The following is a 24,690-nucleotide window of genomic DNA, read 5'->3' on the forward strand; positions in this document are numbered from 1 at the left end:
ACAATGGTAGAGAATTTCAAGAAAAATACTATTTTTATAGCTTGCTGATCTTTTTGTTTTGTTTTGATTGCTTTTTTCCAGTGTTTCTCTAGCAAGGCTTAGGTTTTTTACACTTTCCTCCCAACCCTGTTACTGAGACTTCTAGCTATAAACTATTTTCTAAACCTCGAAAGCATTTTAGTTTCTATCCAGTGTAATATACAATGATAATTTAGAATACTTATAATGTCCAGCTCCTCTGTCACATCATGGATGAACCTAGGCCTCATATGTGAGCAGATATGAGAAGAAGGGATATAATCACATTTGGCTTACTGAGATACTAATAATCAACAGTTTTATCTTTGTTTTATCAACAAAACAATGGCATGAAAAAGAAATACCTTACTTATATTGAGGTTAATGTTGAAAAGAAATTTTGTTTCTTTGTATGTAATTGTCATTTATTTGCACACAGTTTTCCAATTTCTTTTTTATTTGTCATGTTAGGACCTGAGTTCCTAGAGAGAATGAGTGATTCTTGTTTAATATGCCTCTATTGTCCTAGCATTTTGCTATTTTATGTAGATATTATGATGGTAATTCTTAGGATGGTAATTCTTAGGAAATGGAGGTGCCTAATGATCCCAACATGAGACATGGATCATCTAAAAAGTAAACAAAAAAATTTTGTTTAGCCAGAATATAATTGACAAACAATATTTTACACTCTAGAATCAAATATATAGTTTTTTTTTGTGTTAGTGTATTAAATGTAGGCTGAATGTGTGAAACTGGATATTTAAGGATTTGTTTTCTTTTTAAGATCTGTGCCATTAAGTACATTTCTTATAAGTGGTGTTAAAAAAAGAATGAAGTTATTTTAGAGAGGGAAGCTGATATTTAAGGAGAGACTATTATCAGCTTACACTGGAAGGGAGAAACTCATATTTAGAGATCATAGCTGTTGGGGCAGATACAGGTGTTTTTTCCCTTTTCTTTCATATATATGTATGTGTGCATGCATGTACACATACATACAAAGAAGGATAGCTATGGACCATTAATGCAATTTTTGTGAGGCCAAGATGGCAGAACCTCTCCCCTTTCCCTCTTCCACAGACATACACCTGCATTTTCCTAAAGCATTGTCTGACTTAATTTTCTTGAAACCAATCTATCCTGTTTAACCTTAGGCTATTGCAGCAAAGGTTGGCATGGACAGTACGACAGTGAATTACTTTGCCTTATTTGAAGTGATCAATCACTCCTTTGGTAAGTACCAGTGGCTGATACTAAGCTTTGTTTTCTAATACTATCAGAAGGAAACATTTGCCTAGAGAAGAGCTTGAAGACAAGGGGAGATCCCACTCATTAGAACTGTCTCTAACAATCAGACCAAGCATATCCCATTAAACTCAGCTCATAAGCATGTTTGATCACTGTTGATTCTTTTTCCTCTTTTGTAAGTATAGGTTATAACTAGCAATGAATAGGAAGATACTTTCATGAGGTTCTTTTAAATCTGAGGTTCAAAATTCATATATTCCAATAAAACAGGCTTAAAAAGATGGGATGTTCTATTTAGCCACATGTTGTTTTAGTGTACTTTAGGATTTTTGTAAAGATTCTTAAGCGTGGCTTTCTGTTTTCAGAAGTTAGGAAGATATATATTGGTTAAAAGCCTTGTTTTAATGCATACGTTTAAGTTTCTGTGTGAATAAATTTCCTCTTCCAAGGAAATTTTATTGCGTGGTGACAGGAAATTTATATTTTATTTTATAAAAGCTAGGGATGGTGGTCACATTGGTTGCATTGAGACTACAAAGGGGAGAGAGTCTGAGGGTTCTCTCTGAGTGACATAGATTTCCTACAGTTTATGGGTCTCTTCCATATCATATATATTTATACAGGGCTAAGGCCAAAATTGATATAGATAATATTGGTTGATTAGACCTTCCTTATCCCAGAAAGGGGGAGAGTTTGGTAGATTTAGGTTGCCTTGCTATCTCAGGTCCAGGTAGAATAACTTTGATTCCCCTAAAGCAGCCATCTCCCTAATATTTTTTGTCTTCCCAACTCACAGCAGTGTAACTAGACAGATGTAAATTATGTTACAAAGGATTACTAAGGTACCAGGACATCTGGATTCTAACCTTATTTTTTTTCTAAGCTTTAGTTTCACTTTCTATAAAATGGAAAATATTAAATCTGTCTTTTGTAGTGTTATAAAGCCAAGTAAACATTGAGAGAGGAAGTAATCTCAGCAGTTTGGGAGGCCGAGGCAGGAGGATTGCTTGAGCCCAAGAGTTTGAGACCAGCCTGGGCAACATAGACCGCCATCTCTAAAAAAATTTTAAAAATTAGCCAAGCATGGCGACACATGCAGGTGGTCCAAGCTAGGAAGTTGAGGTAGGAGGATCAGTTGAGCCTAGGAGGTTAAGGCTGCAGTGAGCTATGATTGTGCCACAACACTCTAGCCTGGGCAACAGAGTGAGACCCTGTCTCAAAAAAAAAAAAAAAAAAAAAAGGAAAGAAAAGAAAACTCAGCCTTTCCACAAAAAGGCAATTTAGAAACTAAAAGTGGTAGTTTTTTTATCCTGCTTGAGTGGCTGTTAGAAAGAGGAAGTAACATTACTCAGAATAGCACTTTTCAGTTTGAGGAATGCTGTAGGATTTTTGGAGGTGGGCTGGAAAAAACCTTTTGGCCTTAACAATAAAAGCAGTTCATTGAGAATTGCCACATGAGAGACTCTGAATGTACCATAGCTGGGTAAGAGGAGAGGCTTGCTTTAAAGATGTTTAGTGGAGATGAGCTGTAACTAGCTAATGAATTAGATATTTTAACTAAATTTGGAGTTGGTGCTGTTTGCAGAGTTGTCATGTTAACTGATCTGTGTCTTAGTCCATTTTGTGTTGCTATAAAGGAATACCTGAGGCTGGGTAATTTATAAAGAAAAAAGGTCTATTTGTCTCATGATTCTGCTGGTTTTCAGCTGATGTCTACCAAACATCTTTAAGACTGGGTTCAAAATTGGGCATCTGGTAAGGTCCTCAGGCTGTTTTCTTCCACTTACGGTGTGTGTAGAGATCACATTATGCCCCACCTCTAACATTGGGGATCAAATTTCAACATGAACTTTGTGGGGTGACAAATATCCAAACCACAGCACTTGTCATTCAAGTGATAGGTTTTAGTTAGCTTGAGACTTGACTGGCCATGGTCATAGCTAGAAAGGATATTTGGCTGGACAGATAAGAATGTTTTGTGCTCCCAAGGCAGAACTCCTTGGTGGATTTGAGATGATGTTCTGGTTAATGATAACATATCATTCTTGATCTGCCTTACATAGTTTATACTAGGGAAATTTCTTATATCTTTTCACTCCAGCTTTCTGTGTTTTGTCTTTCCTTTAGTACGTAAATTGGCACCTAATGAGTTTCCTCACAAACTCTACATTCAGAATTATACATCAGCTGTGCCAGGCACCTGCTTGACCATTCGAAAGTGGCTTTTTACAACAGAAGAAGAAATTCTCTTAAATGACAATGACCTTGCTGTTACCTACTTCTTTCATCAGGTAGGTGAATTGATCTACTTGAAAGGCACAATTTCAGGCACAATTTCTTTTTATGTTTGAATATAGTTGGTACTTTGCCAATTCCCTGTGAGTCCTTAGACAGGCTGCTTTGCTCCTGGGTCTGAATTACATTTGTAAAATATTCTATCCCATTTCACGAAAGATAAATAGATAAGTTTTAGAAGTAAAGATATCCTGGAGTTTAAAAATACATATTTTTAAAATATAGTTGCCCCTACTTATTTCCATCTCCCCCCATAGGCAACCACCTTCACCTCTTTTAGCTCTGTTTTTTATTGGTTTGTTTGTTTGTTTGTTTGTTTGGTATTCTATGTCTCCATTATAACTTGGTTATATTGCTGTTACTTAATTTTTCAGATTCCAGCAGCATCTCTTCCATTTCCCACTATTGAAGATGAGACACTAGCTGTCTTTCCTTCTCCATTCCTACCATATACCCATACCTTTTTCATCTCTCCCATCCCCTTAATATAGTTATATTATAACTATATTATAATATAATTATAATATTTATAAGGTCAATGTGCAGTGTTTACAATACTGACTCTGTAAATAGTGAAATTTACAACAGAGCCATATAATAAACACTGTCTTTACTTTTCACTTTATTTACATTTTATTTTTCCCCAGCTAATTGTTGCCCTCCTTTTTCATTTGCTTAATTTTCTGTGTACTTATAATTAATTTAGCTCCATGCTCTTCACCAGTTGTCTAAGTCTCCTCTAAAGACATTCAGTTCAGACCCATCAGGTAGTTCATGATTTCCACTTTCTGAAGAAATCTCTTGTGGAGCCTCTTCCTCTATCCCCGTGTGAAGTGGCAGCATTCTACTGTGGTGCACAGCTGGCCTTCTGGGATTGCCCTTCACTACCACCATCTCCTGTTTCCAGTGTGAGAGTACATTGTTTGTTTTGTTTTGCTTTACTCCCATATTTTTGTAGAATACATTTTCAGAGTTGTTCCTCTTTTTATATATGTAATTTTTTATTTTTAATTTTTGTGGGTACGTAGTAGGTGTATATATTTTGGGGAACATGAGATGTTTTGATACAGGTATGTGGTGTGTAATAATCACATCATGGAAAATGAGGTATCCATCCCCTCAAACATTTATCTTTTGTGTTACAAACCAGTTATACTCTTTTAGTAATTTAAAAATGTACAATTAAATTATTATTGACTATAGTCACCCTATTGTGCTATCAAATACTAGGCCTTATTCATTAATTCTACCTATTTTTTTGTACCCATTAACCATCCCCGACTCTCCCCCAATTCCCCACTACCCTTCCCAGAGTCTGGTAACCATCCTACTCTCTATCTCCATGGGTTCAATTGTTTTGATTTTTATAGTCCACAAATAATTGAGAACATGTGATGTTTGTCTTTCTGTGCCTGGCTTATTTCACTTAACATAGTGACCTTCACTTCCATCCATGTTGTTGCAAATGACTGACTCTCATTCTTTTTTTATGGCTGAATAGTACTCCATTGTGTATAAGTACCACATTTTCTTTTTTTTTTTTTTTCTGAGACAGAGTTTTGCTCTTGTTGCCCAGGCTGGAGTCCAATGGCGCAATCTCAGCTCACCGCAACCTCCACCTCCCAGGTTCAAGCAATTCTCCTGCCTCAGCCTCCCGAGTAGCTGGGATTACAGGCATGCACCACCACGCCCAGCTAATTTTGTATTTTTAGTAGAGACGAGGTTTCTCCATGTTGAGGCTGGTCTCGAACTCCTGACCTCAGGTGATCTGCCCACCTCGGCCTCCCAAAGTGCTGGGATTACAGGCGTGAGCCACTGCACCCGGCCTAAGTACCACATTTTCTTTATCCATTCATATGTTGATGGATGCTTAGGTTGCTTCTAAATCTTGACTGTTGTGAACTATGCTGCAGCAAACATGGGAATGTGGATATCTCTTCAAAATACTGATTTCCTTTCTTTTGGGTATATACCCAGCAGTGGGATTGCTGGATCATATGATGGTTCTATTTTTAGTTTTTTGAGGAACCTCCAAACTGCTCTCTGAGTGGTTGTACTAAGTTACATTCCCACCAACAGTAAACAAGGGTTCCCTTTTCTCCATATCCTTGCCAGTATTTGTTATTGCTTCTCTTTTGGATATAAGCCATTTTAACTAGGGTGAGATGATATCTCATTGTAGTTTTTATGTGCGTTTCTTTTTTTTTCCTGTTGAGTTGTTTGAGCTCCTTATGTATTCTGATTATTAATCCCTTGTCAGATGAGTAGTTTGCAAATATTTTCTCCCATTCTGTATGTTGCTTTTTCACTTTGTTGATTGTTTCCTTTGCTGTGCAGAAGCTTTTTAGCTTAATGTGATCCCATTTGTCCATTTTTGCCTTGGTTGACTGTGCTTGTGGGGTATTACTTAAGAAATCTTTGCCCAGACTGATGTCCTGGAGAGTTTCCCCGATTTTTTCTTGTAGTAGTTTCATAGCTAGAGGATTTAGATTTAATTATTGAATCTATTTTGATGTGACTTTTGTGTATGGCAAGAGTTAGGGGGCTAGTTTCATTCTTTTGCGCATGGATATCCAGTTTTCCCAGCACTATTTGTTGAAGAGACTGTCTTTTCCCCAGTACACGTTCTTGGCACCTGTGTCGAAAATGAGTTAACTGTAGGTATGTGGATTTGTTTCTCAGTTCTTTATTGTGTTCCATCGGTCTGTGTGTCTGTTTTTATGCCAGTACCATGCTGTTTTTGTTACTATAGTTCTGTAGTATAATTTGAAGTCAGGTAATATGATTTTCCAGTTTATCCAGTATATCCAGTTTTGTTCTTTTTTTTTTTTTTTCCAGAGACAGTTTTTTTTGTGTGTGTGTGTATGTGTGTATGTGTGTGTGTATTTGTTGTATGTTTGTAGGTTTGCCGTTACCACAAGGCTTGCAAATACTCTCTTGTAATCTGTTATTTTAACCTGATAACAGCACTGTTTGTATAAACAAATAAGCAAGCAAAAAGAAAACGAACAGAGGCTCCATGCCTTAAATATATCCCCACACTTTTTAACTTTTTGTTACTATTTATACCTTATTGTACTATGTCTTGAAAAGTTGTTGTAGTTATTACTTTTGATTGGTTCATCATTTAGTCTTTCTACTTAAGATGAGTAGTTTACATACCATGTTACAGTGTTATGACATTTTGTGTTTTTCTGTGTATTTTCTGTTGTTTTTTTTTCAGCTTTGTCACCCAGACCAGAGTGCAGTGGCATGATCACAGCTCACTGCAGCCTTGACTTCCTGGGCACAGGCTATCCTCCTGCCTCAGCCTCCCCACTAGCTGGGGCTATAGGCCCATGCCACCATGCCTGACCGATTTTTTAAAGTTTTTGTAGAGGCAGGGGGTCTTGCTGGGTTGCCCGGGCTGGCTTGAACTCCTAGGCTCAAGATCCTCCTGCCTTAGGCTCCTAAATTGCTGGGTTACAGATGTGTGCCACCACACCCCACCCAGTTTTCTTCTTTTTCTTAGGATATCTTTGGCTATTCTGGGTCTTTGGTGATTCCATATAAATTTTAGGATAGTTTTTTTTTTCTATTTTTGTGAGGATGTCATTGGTATTTTGATAGGGATTGCATTTAATCTGTGGATTGCTTTGGGTAGTGTGGACATTTTAACAATATTTATTCTTCCAATCCATGAACATGGAATACTTTTTCCATTTGTTGGTGTCCTCTCTTCACCTTTCTTTCATAGTGTTTTAATTTCTTTTTCAGATTGTTCACTGTTGGCATATAGAAATGCTACTGATTTTTGTTGTTGATTTTGTATCTTGCAACTTTACTGAATTTATTTATCAGTTCTAATAGTTTTTTGGTGGAGTCTTTAGGTTTTTCCAAGTATAAGATCATATCATCTGCAAACAAGGATAATTTGACTTCTTCTTTTCCAGTTTGGATGCCCTTTATAACTTTGTCTTGTCTGATTGCTCTAGCTGGGACTTCTAGTACTATGTTGAATAACAGTGGTGAAAGTGGGCATCCTTGTTGTGTTCCAGATCTTAGAGGAAAGGCTTTCAGTTTCTCCCCATTCAGGATGGTAGTAGCTGTGGATCTGTCGTATATAGCTTTTATTATGTTGAGTTTCCTTCTATACCCAGTTTTTCGAGGGGTTTTTATTATGAAAGGATGTTGAGTTTTATCAAATGCTTTTTCAGCATCAGTTGAAATGATCATATGGTTTTTGTCCTTTACTCTGTTGATATGCTGTGTCACATTGATTGATTTGTGTTTGTGAACCATCCTTACATTCCCAAGGATATATCCTACTTACTCATGATGATTTTTTATATGTATTGTTGAATTCATTTTGCTAATATCTTGTTGAGGATTTTTGTATTAATATTCATCAGGGATATTGGTCTGTAGTTTTCTTTTTTGATATGTCTTTGTCTGGTTTTGGTATCAAGGTGATACTGGCCTCATAGAATGAGTTTAGAAGTATTCCCTCCTCCTCTCTTTTTTTGAAATAGTTTGCCTAGAATTGGTATTAATTCTTCTTTAAATGTCTGATAGAATTTAGCAGTGAAGCTACTGGGTTCTGGGCTTTCCTTTACTGGAGACTTTATTATGGCTTCAGTCTTGTTGCTTGTTATTAGTATGTTCAGGTTTTGGATTTCTTCACGGTTCAATCTTTGTAGGTTGTATATGTCTAGGAATTTATCCATTTCTTTTAGATTTTATAATTTATTGGCATATAGTTAATCATAGTAGCCACAAATGATCCTTTGAATTTCTTCAGTGTCAGTTGTAATATCTCCTTTTTCATCTCTGATTTTATGTGGATCTTCTTTTTTTTTTTCTTAATCTGGCTAAAGGTTTGTCTGTTTAACTTTTCAAAAAAACCAACTTTTTGTTTCATTGCTCTTTTTTTGTATTTTTTCATTTCATTTTAATTTATTTCTGCTCTAATCTTTATTATTTCTTTTCTTCTACTAATTGGGTTTGGTTTGCTCTTTTCTATTTCTTTAAGATGCATCATTGTTTGAAGTTTTTCTTCTTTTTTGGATGTAGGCATTTATAACTATAAAATTCCTTCTTAGTACTGCTTTTGCTGTATCCCATAGGTTTTGGCATGTTATGTTTTCATGATCATTTATTTCAATAAATTTTTTAATTTCCTTCTCAATTTCTCCATTGACCCACTGGTCATTCAGGAGTATATTGTTTAATTTCCATGTACTTGAATAGTTTCCAAAATTCCTCATTTTTGATTCTGGTTTTATTCCATTATAGTCAGATACTTGATATTATTGTAATATCACTATGGTCAGATACTTGATCATATTGATACTATTTGATATTTATAATACTTGATATTCCATTTTAAAAAAATGTTTTAAGACTTGTTTTGTGACCTACCATATGGTCTGCTCTTGAGAATGATCCATGTGCTGAGGAAAAGAATGAGTGTTCTGCAGTCATTGGATGAAGTGTTCTATAAATGTCTGTTAGATCCATTTGGTCTGTAATGCAGATTAAGTCCAGTGTATCTTTGTTGATTTTCTGTCTGGAAGATCTGTCCAGTGCTGAAAGTTGGGTGTTGAGGTCTCCAGCTATTACTGTATTAGAGTCTGTCTCTCTCTTTAGCTGTAATAATATTTGCTTTAGATGTTAAATATATATCAGGGTGCTCCAGTGTTGGGTGCACATATATTTAAAATTGTTACATCCTCTTGCTGAATTTACCCCTTTATCATTATATAGTGACCTTCTTTGTCTTGTCCTATATTTTTGTCTTATAATCTATTTTGTCTGATATAAGTATAGCTAGTTCTGCTCTGTTTCGGTTTCCATTGTCATGGGGTATCTTTTTCCATCTGTTTATTTTCCATCTGTGTGTGTCTTTATAGGTGAGGAATGTTTCTTGGAGACAACAGATCAATGGTTCTTGTTTTTTTTTTATTTATCAGCCACTGTGTGTCTGTTGATTGAAGAGTTTAGTCCATTTGCATTCAGTGTTCCTATTGATAAGTAAGGCCTTACTCTTGCCATTTTGTTATTTGTTTTATGGTTGTTTTGTGATCTTTTCCTTCTTTCCTTCCTTCCTGTCTTCCTTTTAGTGAAGGTGATTTTCTGTGGTGATATGATTTAGTTTCTTACTTTTTATTTTTTGTGTATTTGTTGTATGTTTGTAGGTTTGCGGTTACCACAAGGCTTGCAAATACTCTCTTGTAATCTGTTATTTTAACCTGATAACAGCACTGTTTGTATAAACAAACAAGCAAGCAAAAAGAAAACGAATAAAGGCTCCATGCCTTAAATATATCCCCACACTTTTTAACTTTTTGTTGCTATTTATACCTTATTGTACTACCTCTTGAAAAGTTGTTGTAGTTATTACTTTTGATTGGTTCATCATTTAGTCTTTCTACTTAAGATGAGTAGTTTACATACCATAGTTACAGTGTTATGATATTTTGTGTTTTTCTGCGTATTTAATATTACCAATGAATTTCATACCTTCAGATGATTTCTTATTGCTCATTAACATCATTTGCTTTCTGATTGAAGTACTCCTTTTAGCATTTCTTGTAGGACAGGTCTGGTGTTGATGAAATCTCTCAGCTATTGTTTGTCTTGGAAAGTTTATTTCTCTTTCATGTTTGAAGGATAATTTAGCTGGATATACTGTTGTAGAGTAAAATGTTTTTTTCCTTCATCATTTTAAATATGTTATGCCACTCTGTTCTGGCCTGTAAGGTTTCCACTGAAAAGTCTGCTGCCAGATGTGTTGGAGCTCCATTGTATATTGTTTCTGTTCTCTTGCTGCTTTTACAGTCTTTTCTTTATCCTTGACCTTTGGGAGTTTGATGATTAAATGCCTTGAGGTAGTCTTCTTTGGGTTAAATCTGCTTGGTGTTCTATAACCTTTTTGTACTTGGATATTGATTTCTTTCTCTAGATTTGGGAAGTTCTCTGTTATTACCCGTTTGAATAAACTTTCTACCCCTATGTTTTTCTCAGCTTCCTCTTTAAGGGCAATAACTCTTAGATTTGCCCTTTTGAGGCTATTTTCTAGATCCTGTAGGCCTCCTTCATTGTTTTTTTTTTTTCTTTTGTCTCCTTCATGTATTGTTGTTGTTGTTATTATTATTATTATTATTTTTTGAGACAGAGTTTCACTCTTGTTGCCCAGGCTGATGCAATGGCGTGATCTCGGCTTACTGCAACCTCTGCCCTCCGGGTTCAGGCGATTGTCCTGCCTCAGCCTCCTGAGTAGCTGGGATTACAGGTGCACGCCACCACACCCAGCTCATTTTGTATTTTTAGTAGAGATGGGGTTTTGCTATGTTCGTCAGGCTGGTCTAGAACTCCTGACCTCAGGTGATCCACCCGCCTCGGCCTCCCAAAGTGCTAGGATTATAGGCGTGAGCCACCACGCCCAGCCTCCTCCATGTATTTTCAAATAGCCTGTCTTCAAGCTCACTAATTCTTCCTGCTTGATCAATTCTGCTGTTAAAAGACTCTGATGATGCATGCATTCTTCAGTATGCCAATTGCATTTTTCAGCTCTAGAATTTCTGCTTGATTCTTTTTAATTATTTCAATCTCTCTCTCTCTTTTTTTTTTTTTTTGAGACAGAGTCTGGCTCTGGCGCCCAGGCTGGAGTGTAGTCGCGCAATCTTGGCTCACTGCATCCTTGTTGAATTTATCTGACAGAATTCTGAATTCCTTCTCTGTGTTACCTAGAATTTCTTTGAGTTTCCTCAAAACAGCTATTTTGAATTCTGTTTGAAAGGTCACATATCTCTTTTTCAACAGGATTGGTGCCTGGTGCCTTATTTAGTTCTTTCGGTGAGGACATGTTTTCCTGGATTGTCTTGATACTTGCAGATGTTTTTCTGTCTCTGGGCATTGAAGAGTTAGGTATTTATTATAGTCTTTGCAGTCTGGCCTTTTTCATACCTGTCCTTCTTGGGAAGGCTTTCCACATATTTGAAAGGACTTGGGTCTTGTGATCTAAGCTATATCTGCTTTAGGAAGGACCCCAAGCCCAATAATGCTGTGGTTCTTGCAGACTCTTAGAGGTACTACCTTGTTGTCTTGGACAAGATCCAGAATTCTCTGGATTACCAGGCAGAGACTCTTACTCTCTTCTCTTACTTTTTCCCAAACAAATGTAGTCTTTTCTGTGCTGAGCTGTCTGGAGCTGGGGGTGAGGGTACACAAGCACCCCTGTAACCACTACCACTGGGACTTTGCTGGGTCAGACCTGAAGCCAGCACAGCACTGAGTCTTGCCTAAGGCCTGCTGTAGCTACTCCCTGGCTACTGCCTATGTTTGCTGAAGGTTCTGGGCTTCTACAGTCAATCAGCAGGTGGCAAAGCCAGCCAGGCCTGTGTCCTAAACTTCAAGGTGGTGAGTTCCCCCAGACCCTGGGAGGGTCCAGAGTGCCATCTGGGAGCCAGGGACTACAGTCAAAAACCTTAGAAGTCTACGTGGTGTTCTACTGTTCTACAGCTGAGCAGGCATTCACACCACAAGACACAGTCCTTCCCACTCTTCTCTCTTCTTTTCAAAGGCAGAGAAGCCTCACCCCATGGACACTGCCAACTCAGGCCCATGGGGAGTACTGCCAGACTCCCGCCAATGTTCCCTTAAGACCCAAGGGCTCTTCAGTCAGTTTGTGGTGAATGCTGCCTGGCCTGGAGCTCTCCCTTTAGGGTAATGGGCTCCCCTTTGGCCCAGGGCAAGTCCAGAAATGCCATCTAAGAACCAAGTCCTCTAAGAGCTTCGTGAGAAGAGGGTACATGGGAAGACAACATTTAAAAATCTTGAATGCCTGGAAATGCCATTATTCTACCTTCACACTTGGTAAATGTCACATTTATGTATAGAACACTAGGTTGAAATGATTTAACTTCAGGAATTTTAAAGAATTATGTTCCACCAACAGGTGTGATGGTTCATGCCTTTTGTCCCAGCACTTTGGGAGGCCATGGTGGGAGGATCAGTTGAGCCCAGGAGTTCGAGACCAGCCTGAGCAACATGGCGAGGCCTTGTCTCTACAAAAACTTTAAAATTTAGCAAGGCATGGTAGTGTGCACCTGAAGTCCTAACTGCTCAGGAGGCTGATGTGGGAGGATCACCTGAGCTCAGGAGTCTGAGGCTGCAGTGAGCCATGATTACACCATTGCACTCTAGCCAGGAAGACAGAGTGAGACCTTATCTTAAGAAAAAAAAAAAGCCATCTTATATCTGTACCATTTTATGTGACCCTCTTTTTCTTTCCAGAAACTGAGGTCTTTTTGTCTCCATGGGTCTCAAATTTCACAATCGTGTGCCTTGCTGTGGATCTATTTTCATTTATTATGTTGAGCTTTCTGTGGGAAATTTGTGTTTCTGATCTGGCAAATTTTCTTGAATTATTAAATTGACAATTTGTTCTCTCATTTTCTGTTCTCTCTTTTTGGCATTCCTATTATTCTGATAGCAGTTTTTTGGTCTGCCCCGTCATCATCTTATCTTCTCTCATATTTTTAATTCCTTTGTCTTCTTGTTTTACTTCCTAAAATACTTACTCAGGTTTCTCTTCTAGCCCTCTTAAGTTTTTTGTTTTTTTTTTTTTAACATATGCCAGTTTTTGTGTGTGAGTGTGTGGTTTTTTTTTTTTTTTTTTTTTTTTTTTGAGATGAAGTCTCTCTCTGTCACCCAGGCTGGAGTGCAATGGCGCAATCTTGGCTCACTGCAACCTCTGCCTCTGGGTTCAAGCAATTCTTCTGCCTCAGCCTCCCAAGTATCTAGGATTACAGGTGCATGCTGCCATACCCAGCTAGTTTTTTTTGTATTTTAGTAGAGATGGGGTTTCACCATGTTGCCCAGGCTGTACTCGAACTCCTGAGCTCAGGCAATCCACCTGCCTCGGCCTTCCAAAGTGCTAGGATTACAGGTGTGAGCCACCGTGCCTGGCCTATATTTTTAATTTCTAAAGGTTTTCTTTTGTTCTCTGAATATCCTTTTTTATATATAGTGTTCTGTTCTTTTGTATAGTATTTTTTTCTTGGCTCTCTGAAGATATTAAAAATAATATACTTTTTTAGGCCGGGTGTGGTGGCTAACGCCTGTAATCCCAGCACTTTGGGAGACTGAGGCAGATTACCTGAGGTTAAGAGTTCGAGACCAGCCTGGCCAACATGGTGAAACCCCATCTCTACTAAAAATATACAAATTAGCTGGGTGTGGTGATGGGCACCTGTAATCCCAGCTACTCAGGAGGCTGAGGCAGGAGAATTGCTTGAACCCAGGAGGCAGAGGCTGCAGTGAGCCAAGATCATGCCACTGTACTCCAGCCTGGGTGACAGAGTGAGACTCTGTCTCAAAAAAAAAAAAAATTAGTATACTTTTTTATTTTGAAGTTATCTTTTTCCTCCCTCTATTGTTTGCTTGTTTTGGTCTCTGTTGTACATGTTAGAAGTGCTCCTCTAACACAGATATCTGCTCAAATTTAAGACTGAGACACTGCACAGCTGATTGGGAGCTCAGCATGTGAGTACATCTTATTGACTATGGCACAACCATGGCTCACCACAGCCTCGACCTCCTGGGCTCAGGTGATCCTCCCACCTCAGCCTCCTGAGTAGTTGGGACTACAGGTGTGAACACCATGCCCAGCTAATTTTTGTACTTTTTGTAGAGATGGGAATTTTCCATGTTGCCCAGGTTGGTCTTGAACTCCTGAGCTCAAGCAGCCCTCTCTCCTCAGCCTCACAAAGTGCTGGGATTACAGGCATGAACCATGGTGCCTAGCCAAATCACTAGTCTTCTACTGGCATTGAAGAGGGCAGTCATCTGGTTCCAGGGAATAAAGGAAAGGATCTCAGAATTTGATTCTTTTTTTTTTTTTGAGACAAAGTCTCGCTTTGTCGCCAGGCTAGAGGGCAGTGGCGCGATCTCGGCTCACTGCAACCTCTGCCTCCCGGGTTCAAGCAATTCTCCTGCCTCAGCCTCCTGAGTAGCTGGGATTACAGGCACCAGCCACCACACCCAGCTAATTTTTGTATTTTTTAGTAGAGACGGGGTTTCACCATGTTGGCCAGGGTGGTCTCGATCTCTTGACCTTGTAATCTGCCCGCCTCGGCCTCCCAAAGTGCTGTGATTACAGGCGTGAGCCACCACGCCCGGCACTGATTGTTTCTTAAATATGCTTTCGGTCAGTCCTCCTTATTTTAGCCACATCTACCACCTCTCCTAGATGGCCACCTGGTGCTACCAAGTGTTTGGTCTTTTGGGAATTTTGTGATATAAATTTGAGTGGTTCTCTACTTCCCCTACTACTAGGTAGGGAATCCATCTTTTTTTTCAGGTTTTTAAGTTACTACTTATATATCTGTGTTCCAGATTACAAAATTTTGTTCTGATTGTTTCTCTTTGATCTCATGGGTTTATTCCTTTACCGAAATTTTAGTGGGGTTTTAGGAGGAAGTAAGAGTTGATACTTGTTTTTAATCTGCCATCCCTAATTGGAAGCCCTCTTTTAGGAACTTTTCCTACAAGTATTTACATGTATATTTGGCTTTAGGTCTTTATATGGATGTATAATTTTTACATAGTTATAATTCTAATACAGATACAACCTTTTTCTTTTCTTCTTTTTCATACAGTTTTTTATATATCATTTATGACTGAGTTAATGTAGTATATGTTGTTTAGTCATTCCCTGTTATTTGTTCCAGAGTTTTTTTGTTTTGTTTTGTTTTGTTTTGTTTTATTTTGAGATGGGCTCTCCCTATGTTGCTGGGGCTGGCCTGGGACTCCTGGGCTCCAGCAATCCTCCCACCTCTGCTTCTCAAGTAGAGTGCCTGGGACTACATGTGTGCCTGGCTAGTGCCAGGGTGTTTTTTGAGTATGTGATTATAAATGATGCTGTGATTAACTCTTGTAATATCACTTTTTGGTGTCTTTCTTTCTTTCCCTCCCTCCCTCCCTCTCTCCCTCTCTCCCTTCCTTCCTTCTTTCTTTCTTTTCTTTTTTTTTTTTTTGAGACGGAGTCTTGCTTTGTCGCCCAGGCTGGAGTGCAGTGGCGTGATCTCGGCTCACTGCAAGCTCCGCCTCCTGGGTTCACGCCATTCTCCTGCCTCAGCCTCTCCAAGTAGCTGGGTCTACAGGCGCCTGCCACCACGCCCGGCTAATTTTTTTTGTATTTTTAGTAGAGACGGGGTTTCACCGTGGTCTCGATCTCCTGACCTCGTGATCCGCCCACCTTGGCCTCCCAAAGTGCTGGGATTACAAGCGTGAGCCACCATGCCCGGCCTTTTTTTTTTTTTAATAGGATCTCATTCTGTCACCCAGGCTGGAGTGCAATGGTGTGATCATAGTTCACTGCATCCTCTACCTCTTGGGCTCAGGTGATCCTGCCACCTTAGCCTCCCAAGTAGCTAGAACTACAGGTGCTCACCACCATGTCCGGCTAATTTTTACTTTTTTAAAAAAATAGAGACAAGATCTTGCAGTGTTGCCCAGGCTGGTCTTGAACTCCTGGGCTCAAGCAATCCTCCTAAAGTGTTAGGATTACAGGTGTGAGCCACTGTGCCTGGACATATTTTTCTTTTGAATACAGCTGTTAATTGATTGTGTTTTTGTACCTTGCTGTACAAAAATTGCTGTATTTTGTTCAACTTTTATGTCTTTGCCATTTTAATAGATATTTACTCAGTTCCATTGTTTTTCTTTTTATCTTAGTGCTATTAATTTTCTTTTCTTCTTTTTTTTTTTTTTTTTTTGAGACAGAGTCTGGCTCTGTTGCTGAGGCTGGAGTGCAGTGGCACAATCTCGGCTCACTGCAACCTCTGCCTCCTGGGTTCAGGTGATCCTCCCACCTCAGCCTCCTGAGTAGCTGGGGGGACTACAGGCATGCACCACCACACCCAGCTAATTTTTGTATTTTTTGTACAGACAGGGTTTTGCCATATCGTCCAGGCTCATCTCAAACTCCTGGGCTCAAGCGATCCGCCCACCTCTGCTCCCTAAAGTGCGGAGATTACAGGTGTGAGCCACCACGCCCGGCCAGGAATTTTGTTTTAGAGAAGTTTTAACATTTAGTGTAACAATGTTTATCCATCTTTTCCATTGTGATTTCTACTAACATTTTCTTTCCTCAATATAAGAGGACAATAGCACAGTTATATTTAGTGTGCTTTTGTCACAATATTTTATTTTTAATATTTAATGCTTTAATTTACCCAAGGTTTATTGTGGTGTGTAGTATGAATGGTTGGTCTAAGTTAAATTTTCTTGGTATTGCTATCCACACAGCACATCAGGATACATTAAATGATTCATTTCTAATACATTATGCTTAACTTGTCTTGCATTAAATTTATGTGTGTGTGTGTGTGTGTGTATGGCCTATGTTTAGCATCTCTCTGCTCTTAATCTGTATTTCTATTTTTGACTCCGTATTCCCTTTTGATTATTGTTTCTGTATAATACATTTTAATATCTGGTAAGGCTAAGCCTTCCTTTTTTAAAAGGCTTGATATTCTTTCCCATTTTTTGTTTTCAAATAATTTTTAACCCATTTCATAACACTTTATAAAGTATCTATCCTATTACTGTTCCAATTGGAATTTTGTTAAATTTATGGTTTACTGAAGAAGAATCACCATTTTAATTAAATGTTGTATTATAATAATAGATGCATAAAGTATGTATTTTATTCAACTTGACTTTTGTTTCCTCAAAAAATTACATGGTTTTATGTTTTACCAATGCCCCCTTAAATTAATCACCAAGGATTTTATATTTTTATTGCTATTATGAATGGAATATTTTATCTTTGTATTTTTGGAGTAGAAAAATCATTAGCTAGGAGTCAGAATATCTGGTTCAAGTATAAGCTCTACATTGGGTAAATCCTTTGCATAACATTGCTGAGATCTGTTTTCTTATCTGTTAAAGGGGAATAGTGGTGTGTCTCATAGGTGGGTTTGTTTATTTTATTTTAAATGTATTTTTTATTTAAAAAATTGAGAAGGTGTCTCGCTATGTTGCCCAGGCTGGTCTTGAATTCCTGGCTTCAAGCAATCCTCCCACCTTGACCTCCCAAAGCACTGAGATTACAGGCATGAACCACCACACCTGGCTGTTTTTTTTTTTTTTTTAATGCTTATCAAAATTTAAGTGAGGGCAGAGCATGTGAAATTGCTTTTTGAAGTATAAAACTAGAAGACAAAAGTATTTAAGTATTTAGAAAAGTTAATGTTTTTGGAGCAGTATCTTATATCCAGCAACTTTTCTGAACTTTCCTATTGTCTCAGATGATTTCTAAACAGCTTTATTGAGGTATAGTTTACATACAATAAACTGTACATATTTAAAATATACCATTTGATAATTTTTAAAATTTCTAAGCCATTTTTAGTGTATAGTTCAATAATGTTAAGTATATTCACAGTGTTGTACAATGGATCTCCAGAATTCTTTTTTTTAAAGGAGGGGACAGAATCTCAGTCTGCCACCCAGGCTGGAGTGCAGTGCTGCGATCATAGCTCACCATAATCTTGAACGCCTGACCTCAGACGATCCTCCTACCTCAGCCTCCCAAAGTGTTGTGATTACAGGCGTGAGCCACTGCTCCTGGCCCAAAACTCTTTTAATCTTGCAAAAGATTAAAACTGAAACGCTGTACCCATCAAACAACTCCCTGTTTTCCTCTCCCCCTTGGCAACTACCATTCTACTTTTTGTTTCTATGAATTTGACTACTTTAGATATTTAATGTAAGTGTAATTATACACTATTTGCCTTTGTAATAACTGGCTTATTTCACTTAACATAATGGCCTCAAGTTTCATACGTGTTGTGGTAGTATACGACAGGGTTTCCTTCCTTTTTAAGGCTGAATAATATTATGTTGTGTGTATATCCCACATTTAATTTATCCATTGATCCATGGACAGTTGGGTTTCTTTCATTTCTTGGTTATTGTGAATAATGCTGCTGTGAACATGGGTGTGCAGATATCTTGTTGAGATCCTTTTTTCAATATACCCAGAAGTGGGATTACTGAATCATATGGCAGTTCTGTTTTCAACTTTTTGAGGAACTGCTATACTGTTTTCCATAGTGACTGCACCACCTCAAATGACTTATTTTTTTGTTTTGTTTTTTATTTTTTGGAGACAGAGTCTTGCTGTGTCTCCCAGGCTGGAGTGCAGTGGGATGATCTCGGCTCACTCCAACCTGTGCCTCCTGGGTTCCAATGACTCTTATGCCTCAGCCTTTTTGAAGTATAAAACTAGCTGGAACTACAGTTGTGTATCACCAAGCCCAGCTAATTTTTGTATTTTTAGTAGAGATGGGGTTTCACCATGTTGCCCAGGCTGGTCTCAAACTCCTGGCCTCAAATGATCCACCCAGCTTGGCCTCCCAAAGTGCTGGGATTACAGGCATGAGCCACTGCACCTGGCCACAAACACCATGCCTGGCAGCTGTTTTTTGATGGACTAAGTAAACAACTGTATCTTTTGAAAAATATATTAAATTTCTCTTACTTAATTTCAATTATTTTTGTATCATATTTTGATGGTAGGAATATTTAATGAATTTCACAGTTCTAAGATATTATCAGTTATAAGATGCACCATTATTTTATGTATTGATAAGAAAGAGAAAAAAGCTGTCAGGTAAACTGATACATCATTGATTGTAAGATACATCCCAATTTCAGAAATGTTAAAATATGAAATAATGTATTCATTTAAATTGATGAGATATTATATGTTAGATGCTAATGGTAATAATGAGCCTTTTCCTTAAAAAATTAATAAGGTAGAAATTAATCATTTATATTTAAATTCTGGCTAAACCTGGCAAAGTGTACACACATTTAAGCTGCTGTTTCCTGAAAGCTCACAAAAGTAGCAGTAGTGGAATTTTAAAAAGCGTAAACTTGCAAGGACAAAGAGAACAAGGGAGGATACCACAGCAAATGACAATTGTTGACAGTTTTTAGAAAATGAATGTCTAAGTAAAAGAGTTTTGGTATTTGGTTATTGTGGAGGAAAAATTGGTGATAGGTACATGGGAAGTTACAAACAAAAACACGAGGCATTTAACCTCAGAGGAAATAAAAAATTATGCAAGAAAGGAAGTCATAGCATAGTATACAGCTTAGCTGTGAACAGTGTTTACATATTTATAATGCAGTCATTGAGTATTTTTTATTGAGAAGTTGGGGGAAGAGGAAGTAGGAGTGTTTGGGTGCTACAAGAGAGTTAAAACCAAATATTTTCAACACAGTAAGTCAACAATGTCTAAAATTGGTAAATCAGGAATTGTCAATGTAAGCATGCCATTTAGAATTATGGAAGGATTATCACAATAAATTGCTTAAAGTGCCTAAAAGTAGTTGCTTTTGTGGAATGATGCTCTGGGATCAAGAGGCTGCTGTTTTTATTAGGAGCCTTTTAGTACTATATGTTTTTTTTTTTTTTTTTTTTTTTTTTTGAGATGGAGTCTTTCTCTGTCGCCCAGGCTGGAGTGCAGTGGCGCAATCTCGGCTCACTGCAAGCTCCGCCTCCCGGGTTCACGCCATTCTCCTGCCTCAGCCTCTCCGAGCAGCTGGGACTACAGGCGCCCGCCACCATGCCCGGCTAAGTTTTTTGTATTTTTTTAGTAGAGACGGGGTTTCACCGTGGTCTCGATCTCCTGACCTCGTGATCCGCCCGCCTAGGCCTCCCAAAGTGCTGGGATTACAAGCGTGAGCCACTGCGCCCGGCCTGTTTTTTTAAACTATATACATCTTTTACTTTAATTAAAAAAATTTAAGAAGAAAAGGAAACTAGGGTGGTGATATTTATGTTTTCCACTTAGTCAAGCAGTGTAATCTTTTTTTTTTTTTTTTTTTTTTTTTGAGACAGAGTCTTGCTCTGTCTCCCAGGCTGAAGTGCAGTGGCATGATCTCGGCTCACGGAGATGTAACCTCCGTCTTCCGGGTTCAAGTGATTCTCTTACCTCAGAGTCCTGAGTTGCTGGGATTACCTGCTCCCTCCACCACATCCGGCTAATTTTTGTATTTTAGTAGAAATGGGGTTTCAACATGTTGGCCAGGCTGGTCTTGAACTCCTGACCTCAAGTGATCCTCCCGCCTCCGCCTCCCAAAATGATGGGATTGCAGGCATGAGCAACCACACCTGAGTAAGCAATTTCTTGATTAGAAATGAAAGAAGACCATTTTTACTGCCCCATGTGTAAAAGAGCTCACTTGGAATTGCTGGAGTAGATAATCACTGTGACCCACCTCTGCCTTGGGAAAGTGTTCATCAAATATTAGTACTGATGTGAGTCAGACATAGTTCTAGGCATTAGGGGTAAAAACAAAACCCCTGACAGTGTTCTTATATTCTTATTCTCATCGAAACAATACAGAAATAAAGAAAAATAGCCTTTTCCCTGAGCTAAATAACACTGTAAGTTTCTTTGGAAACTGGATAGACCAGTATTGTTTATTTATTTCCCCCTTCTACTTCTCTGCTGGCTTTTCAATAATTGGTTTAAATTTGGCTGGAGCAGTAGAGTGTTTTGGTGATGAAGAGGAAAGTGTTCAGGATCTTCAGGACATTGACATTGCATGGTGGTTCTTTTTGAACATCCCCTCTGTGGCTATAATCCTCGGAGCCCTCACTTGTATGGCCAGGTTGGGCAGAGACTGGCATAATCTTTCTATTAGTCACTTCCTGGCAGGACATTCATATCCTTGTACGGTTCTTAGAAGAACTTAATAGCTAAATGATACTAATAATAGCTACTGATATATACTTTATAAAACTCTTAACATCTGTCATCTTTTTCTTGTACATCTATGAGATATTCCAGTTTTACACAGTGAAAGGGTTTACATGACTTATGCAAGTGCACATTGGTAGGTGACAGAACTAAAAGTTGAATTAGTCTCTTGACTTAATCTTTTTTTTTTTTTTTGCGATGGAGTCTTGCTCTGTCACCCAGGCTGGAGTGCAATGGCACAATCTTGGCTCACTGCAAGCTCCGCCTCCCAGGTTCATGCCATTCTCCTGCCTCAGCCTCTTGAGTAGCTGGAACTACAGGCGCCTGCCACCTCTCCCCGGCTAATTTTTTGTATTTTTAGTAGAAACAGGGTTTCACCATGTTAGCCAGGATGGTCTCAATCTCCTGACCTCGTGATCTGCCCACCTCGGCCTCCCAAAGTGCTGGGATTACAGGCGTGAGCCACCGCGCCTGGCCCTCTTGACTTAATCTTAATCTTGAACTCATTTGCCTATCCAACTATCTTTCCTTAAAAGACTCTGGGAAGTGATTTCTACCTTGAGTACCAAACATCATTGATCTTCCTTATTTCATTCTCTTCAGGTTAATTCATGTGGCTTTCAAACACAAATCAAACTTTCTTTAATAAAGAAGGAGCCACTTTTTATTGCTTATTTTAGCTCCCTGTTGTTTATTTCCTTAAGTCTAAATTCCTGTGCCTACTTTTTAGGATTTTTCATAATCTGGTGTTAGTCTGCCTATCCAGCATTATCTTTAATTGTCTCCTGTTCCCTTATTTAAATCAGGCAAATCTGTTTTCTCAGAGTATTTAAGCACAGACTCATTCCTGTTTCCTATCTTTAGCTTATAGTTTCTCTTCTTCATTCTGTTCTTTGGGGATCCACCTAAGGCTTCCCTGATAACTGTAATTATCAATAAGTGCTTCCATTCTGACTGCCTATATCACTGTCTGTACCATACATGTTTGCTATTTCATTGTAATGCAGTATTATATACCATCTTTCGGTGCTCTCTAATTGTTTACACGTGTATAAAATAACTGGAATTTAAGTCCCCTGACAAGAGAAACCAGATCTCTCACATATACCAAAAATAATGCTTGAGCACGTGCCAGATATTCTTTAAATGCTAGTTATTCCAATAAGTATACCTGTTACTGGATGTATTAGTCCATTTTCACACTGCTATAAAGACACTACCTGAGATTAGATAATTTATAAAGAAAGGAAGGTTTTTTTTGTTTGTTTGTTTGTGCTTTTTTGAGATGGAGTCTCACACTGTCACCTGGGCTGGAGTGCAGTGGCATGATCTCAGCTTACTGCAACCTCTGCCTCCTGGGTTCAAGCGATTCTCCTGCCTCAGCCTCCTGAGTAGCTGGGATTACAGGTGCCTGCCACCATGCCCAGCTGATTTTTTGTATTTTTACTAGAGACGGGGTTTCATCATGTTGGCCAGGCTGGTCTCAAACTCCTGACCTTGTGATTCACCCGCCTCAGCCTCCCAAAGTGCAAGAAAGGAAGTTTAATTGACTCACAGTTTCGCATGGCTGGGGAAGTCCTCAGGAAACTTACAATCATGGCACGAGGTGAAGGGGAAGCAAGCACCTTCTTCACAAGGTGACGAGAGAGAGAGCACACGCAGGGGAACTGCTATTTTTAAAACTATCAGATCTAGGCCAGGCACGGTGGCTCATGCCTGTAATCCCAGCACTTTGGGAGGTCAAGGCGGGCAGATCACTTGAGGTTAAGAGTTCGAGACTAGCCTGGCCAACATGGTGAAGCCCTATCTCTATTAATAATACAAAAATTAGCTGGGCGTGGTGGCTCATGCCTGTAGTCCCAGCTACACCGAAGGCTGAGGCAAGAGAATCGCTTGAACCTGGGAGGCGGAGGTTTCAGTGAGTCGAGATTGTGCCACTGCACTCCAGCCTGGGTGACAGAGCCAGACTCCGTCTCAAAACAAACAAAAAAACTCCATCAGATCTTGTGAGAACTCCCTCACTATCATGAGACCAGCATGGGGAAACCAGACCATGATCCAGTCACCTCCCACTGGGTCCCTCTCTTGACATGTGGGGACTACAATTTGAGATGAGATTTGTGTGGGGACACAGAGCCAGACCATATCCCTGGACATGTGATATGTAGTTCACTGGTAATGATGGTGGTCCAAGTGGACAAGAGATTTCCTGAAAATGCGTCTGTGTCTGTTTTCATCGATAATGTACATAATAATGATTTTTACACTCCTTTCTTCTCTACTTCTGTTTTGGTGATAGGCAGTTGATGATGTGAAGAAAGGTTACATCAAAGCAGAAGAAAAGTCCTATCAATTACAGAAGCTATACGAACAAAGAAAAATGGTCATGGTAAGTTTATGTCCCTATAATCCCTTTATAAAATGCCCCTTCCTACTTTTAAAACCTATAGTTCCAGTCATTTTTGAAAGGATTACAACCTGGTTAGTGGCTTAACTAATTTTAAAAAAGGAGGGTAATAGGGACCTTGATGCAAAGTCCATTGTGTTTCTCCATTTAACACACAAAGATCTTGAATTACTGTATATTGGTATGTAATTTTATTATTATTTTGGAGGGATGAGGTGGGGGAGGGACAGAGTCTTGCTCTGTTGCCCAGGCTGAAGTGCAGTGTCGTGATCTAGGCTCACTGCAACCTTTGCCTCCTGGGTTCAAGCGATTCTCCTGCCTCAGCTTCCCGAGTAGCTGAGACTACAGGCATGCGCCACCACGCCCAGCTAATTTTTGTATTTGTAGTAGAGACACGGTTTTGCCGTGTTGGCTAGGCTGGTCTTGAACTCTTGAGCTCAGATGATCCACCTGCCTCGGCCTCCCAAAGTGCTGGGATTACAGGACTGAGCCACTGAGCCTGGCCCATAATTTTATTATTAATAATAACTATTTTTTGATTAAAAAGTACTAAAAAGTTATGTAAAACATTACAATAGGATATAGATAAGATTGTATAAGACCTGATATTTAGCTTTTTAACATTAGGAATTATTTTAGTCATGATTTAGCAATAGCAAAATCATTTGTTTTTACAGCTTCCATTTCTGCAGTTGCTTAAACATTTATGCTCTGTAGTGCTCTTGGTTAGTATATCATCCTAGAATTGTGCTATTTGATTCAATAACTACTAGACTCATGTAGATATTTAAATATAAATTTAAATTCATTTAAATTAAATACAATTTAAAATTCAGTTCTCTAGCTACTCTAGCCACATTTCAATGCTAAGCAGCCATATGTGCACAGTGAATAGCTAGCATATTGGACTGTGCAGGTATAGAACATTTTCATCATCACTAAAAATTTTGCTGA

General features: G+C 38.7%; 1 protein-coding gene across 6 annotated transcripts in view; it reads left to right on the top strand.

Moving 5' to 3' along the window:
- Positions 1 to 24,690, top strand: part of SNX27 (sorting nexin 27) — a 106,870-nt gene that overhangs the window by 54,744 nt on the left and 27,436 nt on the right. For all 6 annotated transcript variants that reach the window (XM_063626303.1, XM_063626302.1, XM_063626296.1 and 3 more), the window contains exons 6-8: positions 1,176 to 1,254; positions 3,397 to 3,560; positions 23,629 to 23,718. In XM_063626303.1, coding sequence (XP_063482373.1) covers positions 1,176 to 1,254; positions 3,397 to 3,560; positions 23,629 to 23,718 — 333 coding nt within the window. The remainder of the gene's footprint in view (positions 1 to 1,175; positions 1,255 to 3,396; positions 3,561 to 23,628; positions 23,719 to 24,690) is intronic.

Source organism: Symphalangus syndactylus, chromosome 12 (assembly GCF_028878055.3).
Source record: "Symphalangus syndactylus isolate Jambi chromosome 12, NHGRI_mSymSyn1-v2.1_pri, whole genome shotgun sequence".
NCBI lineage: Eukaryota > Metazoa > Chordata > Mammalia > Primates > Hylobatidae > Symphalangus > Symphalangus syndactylus.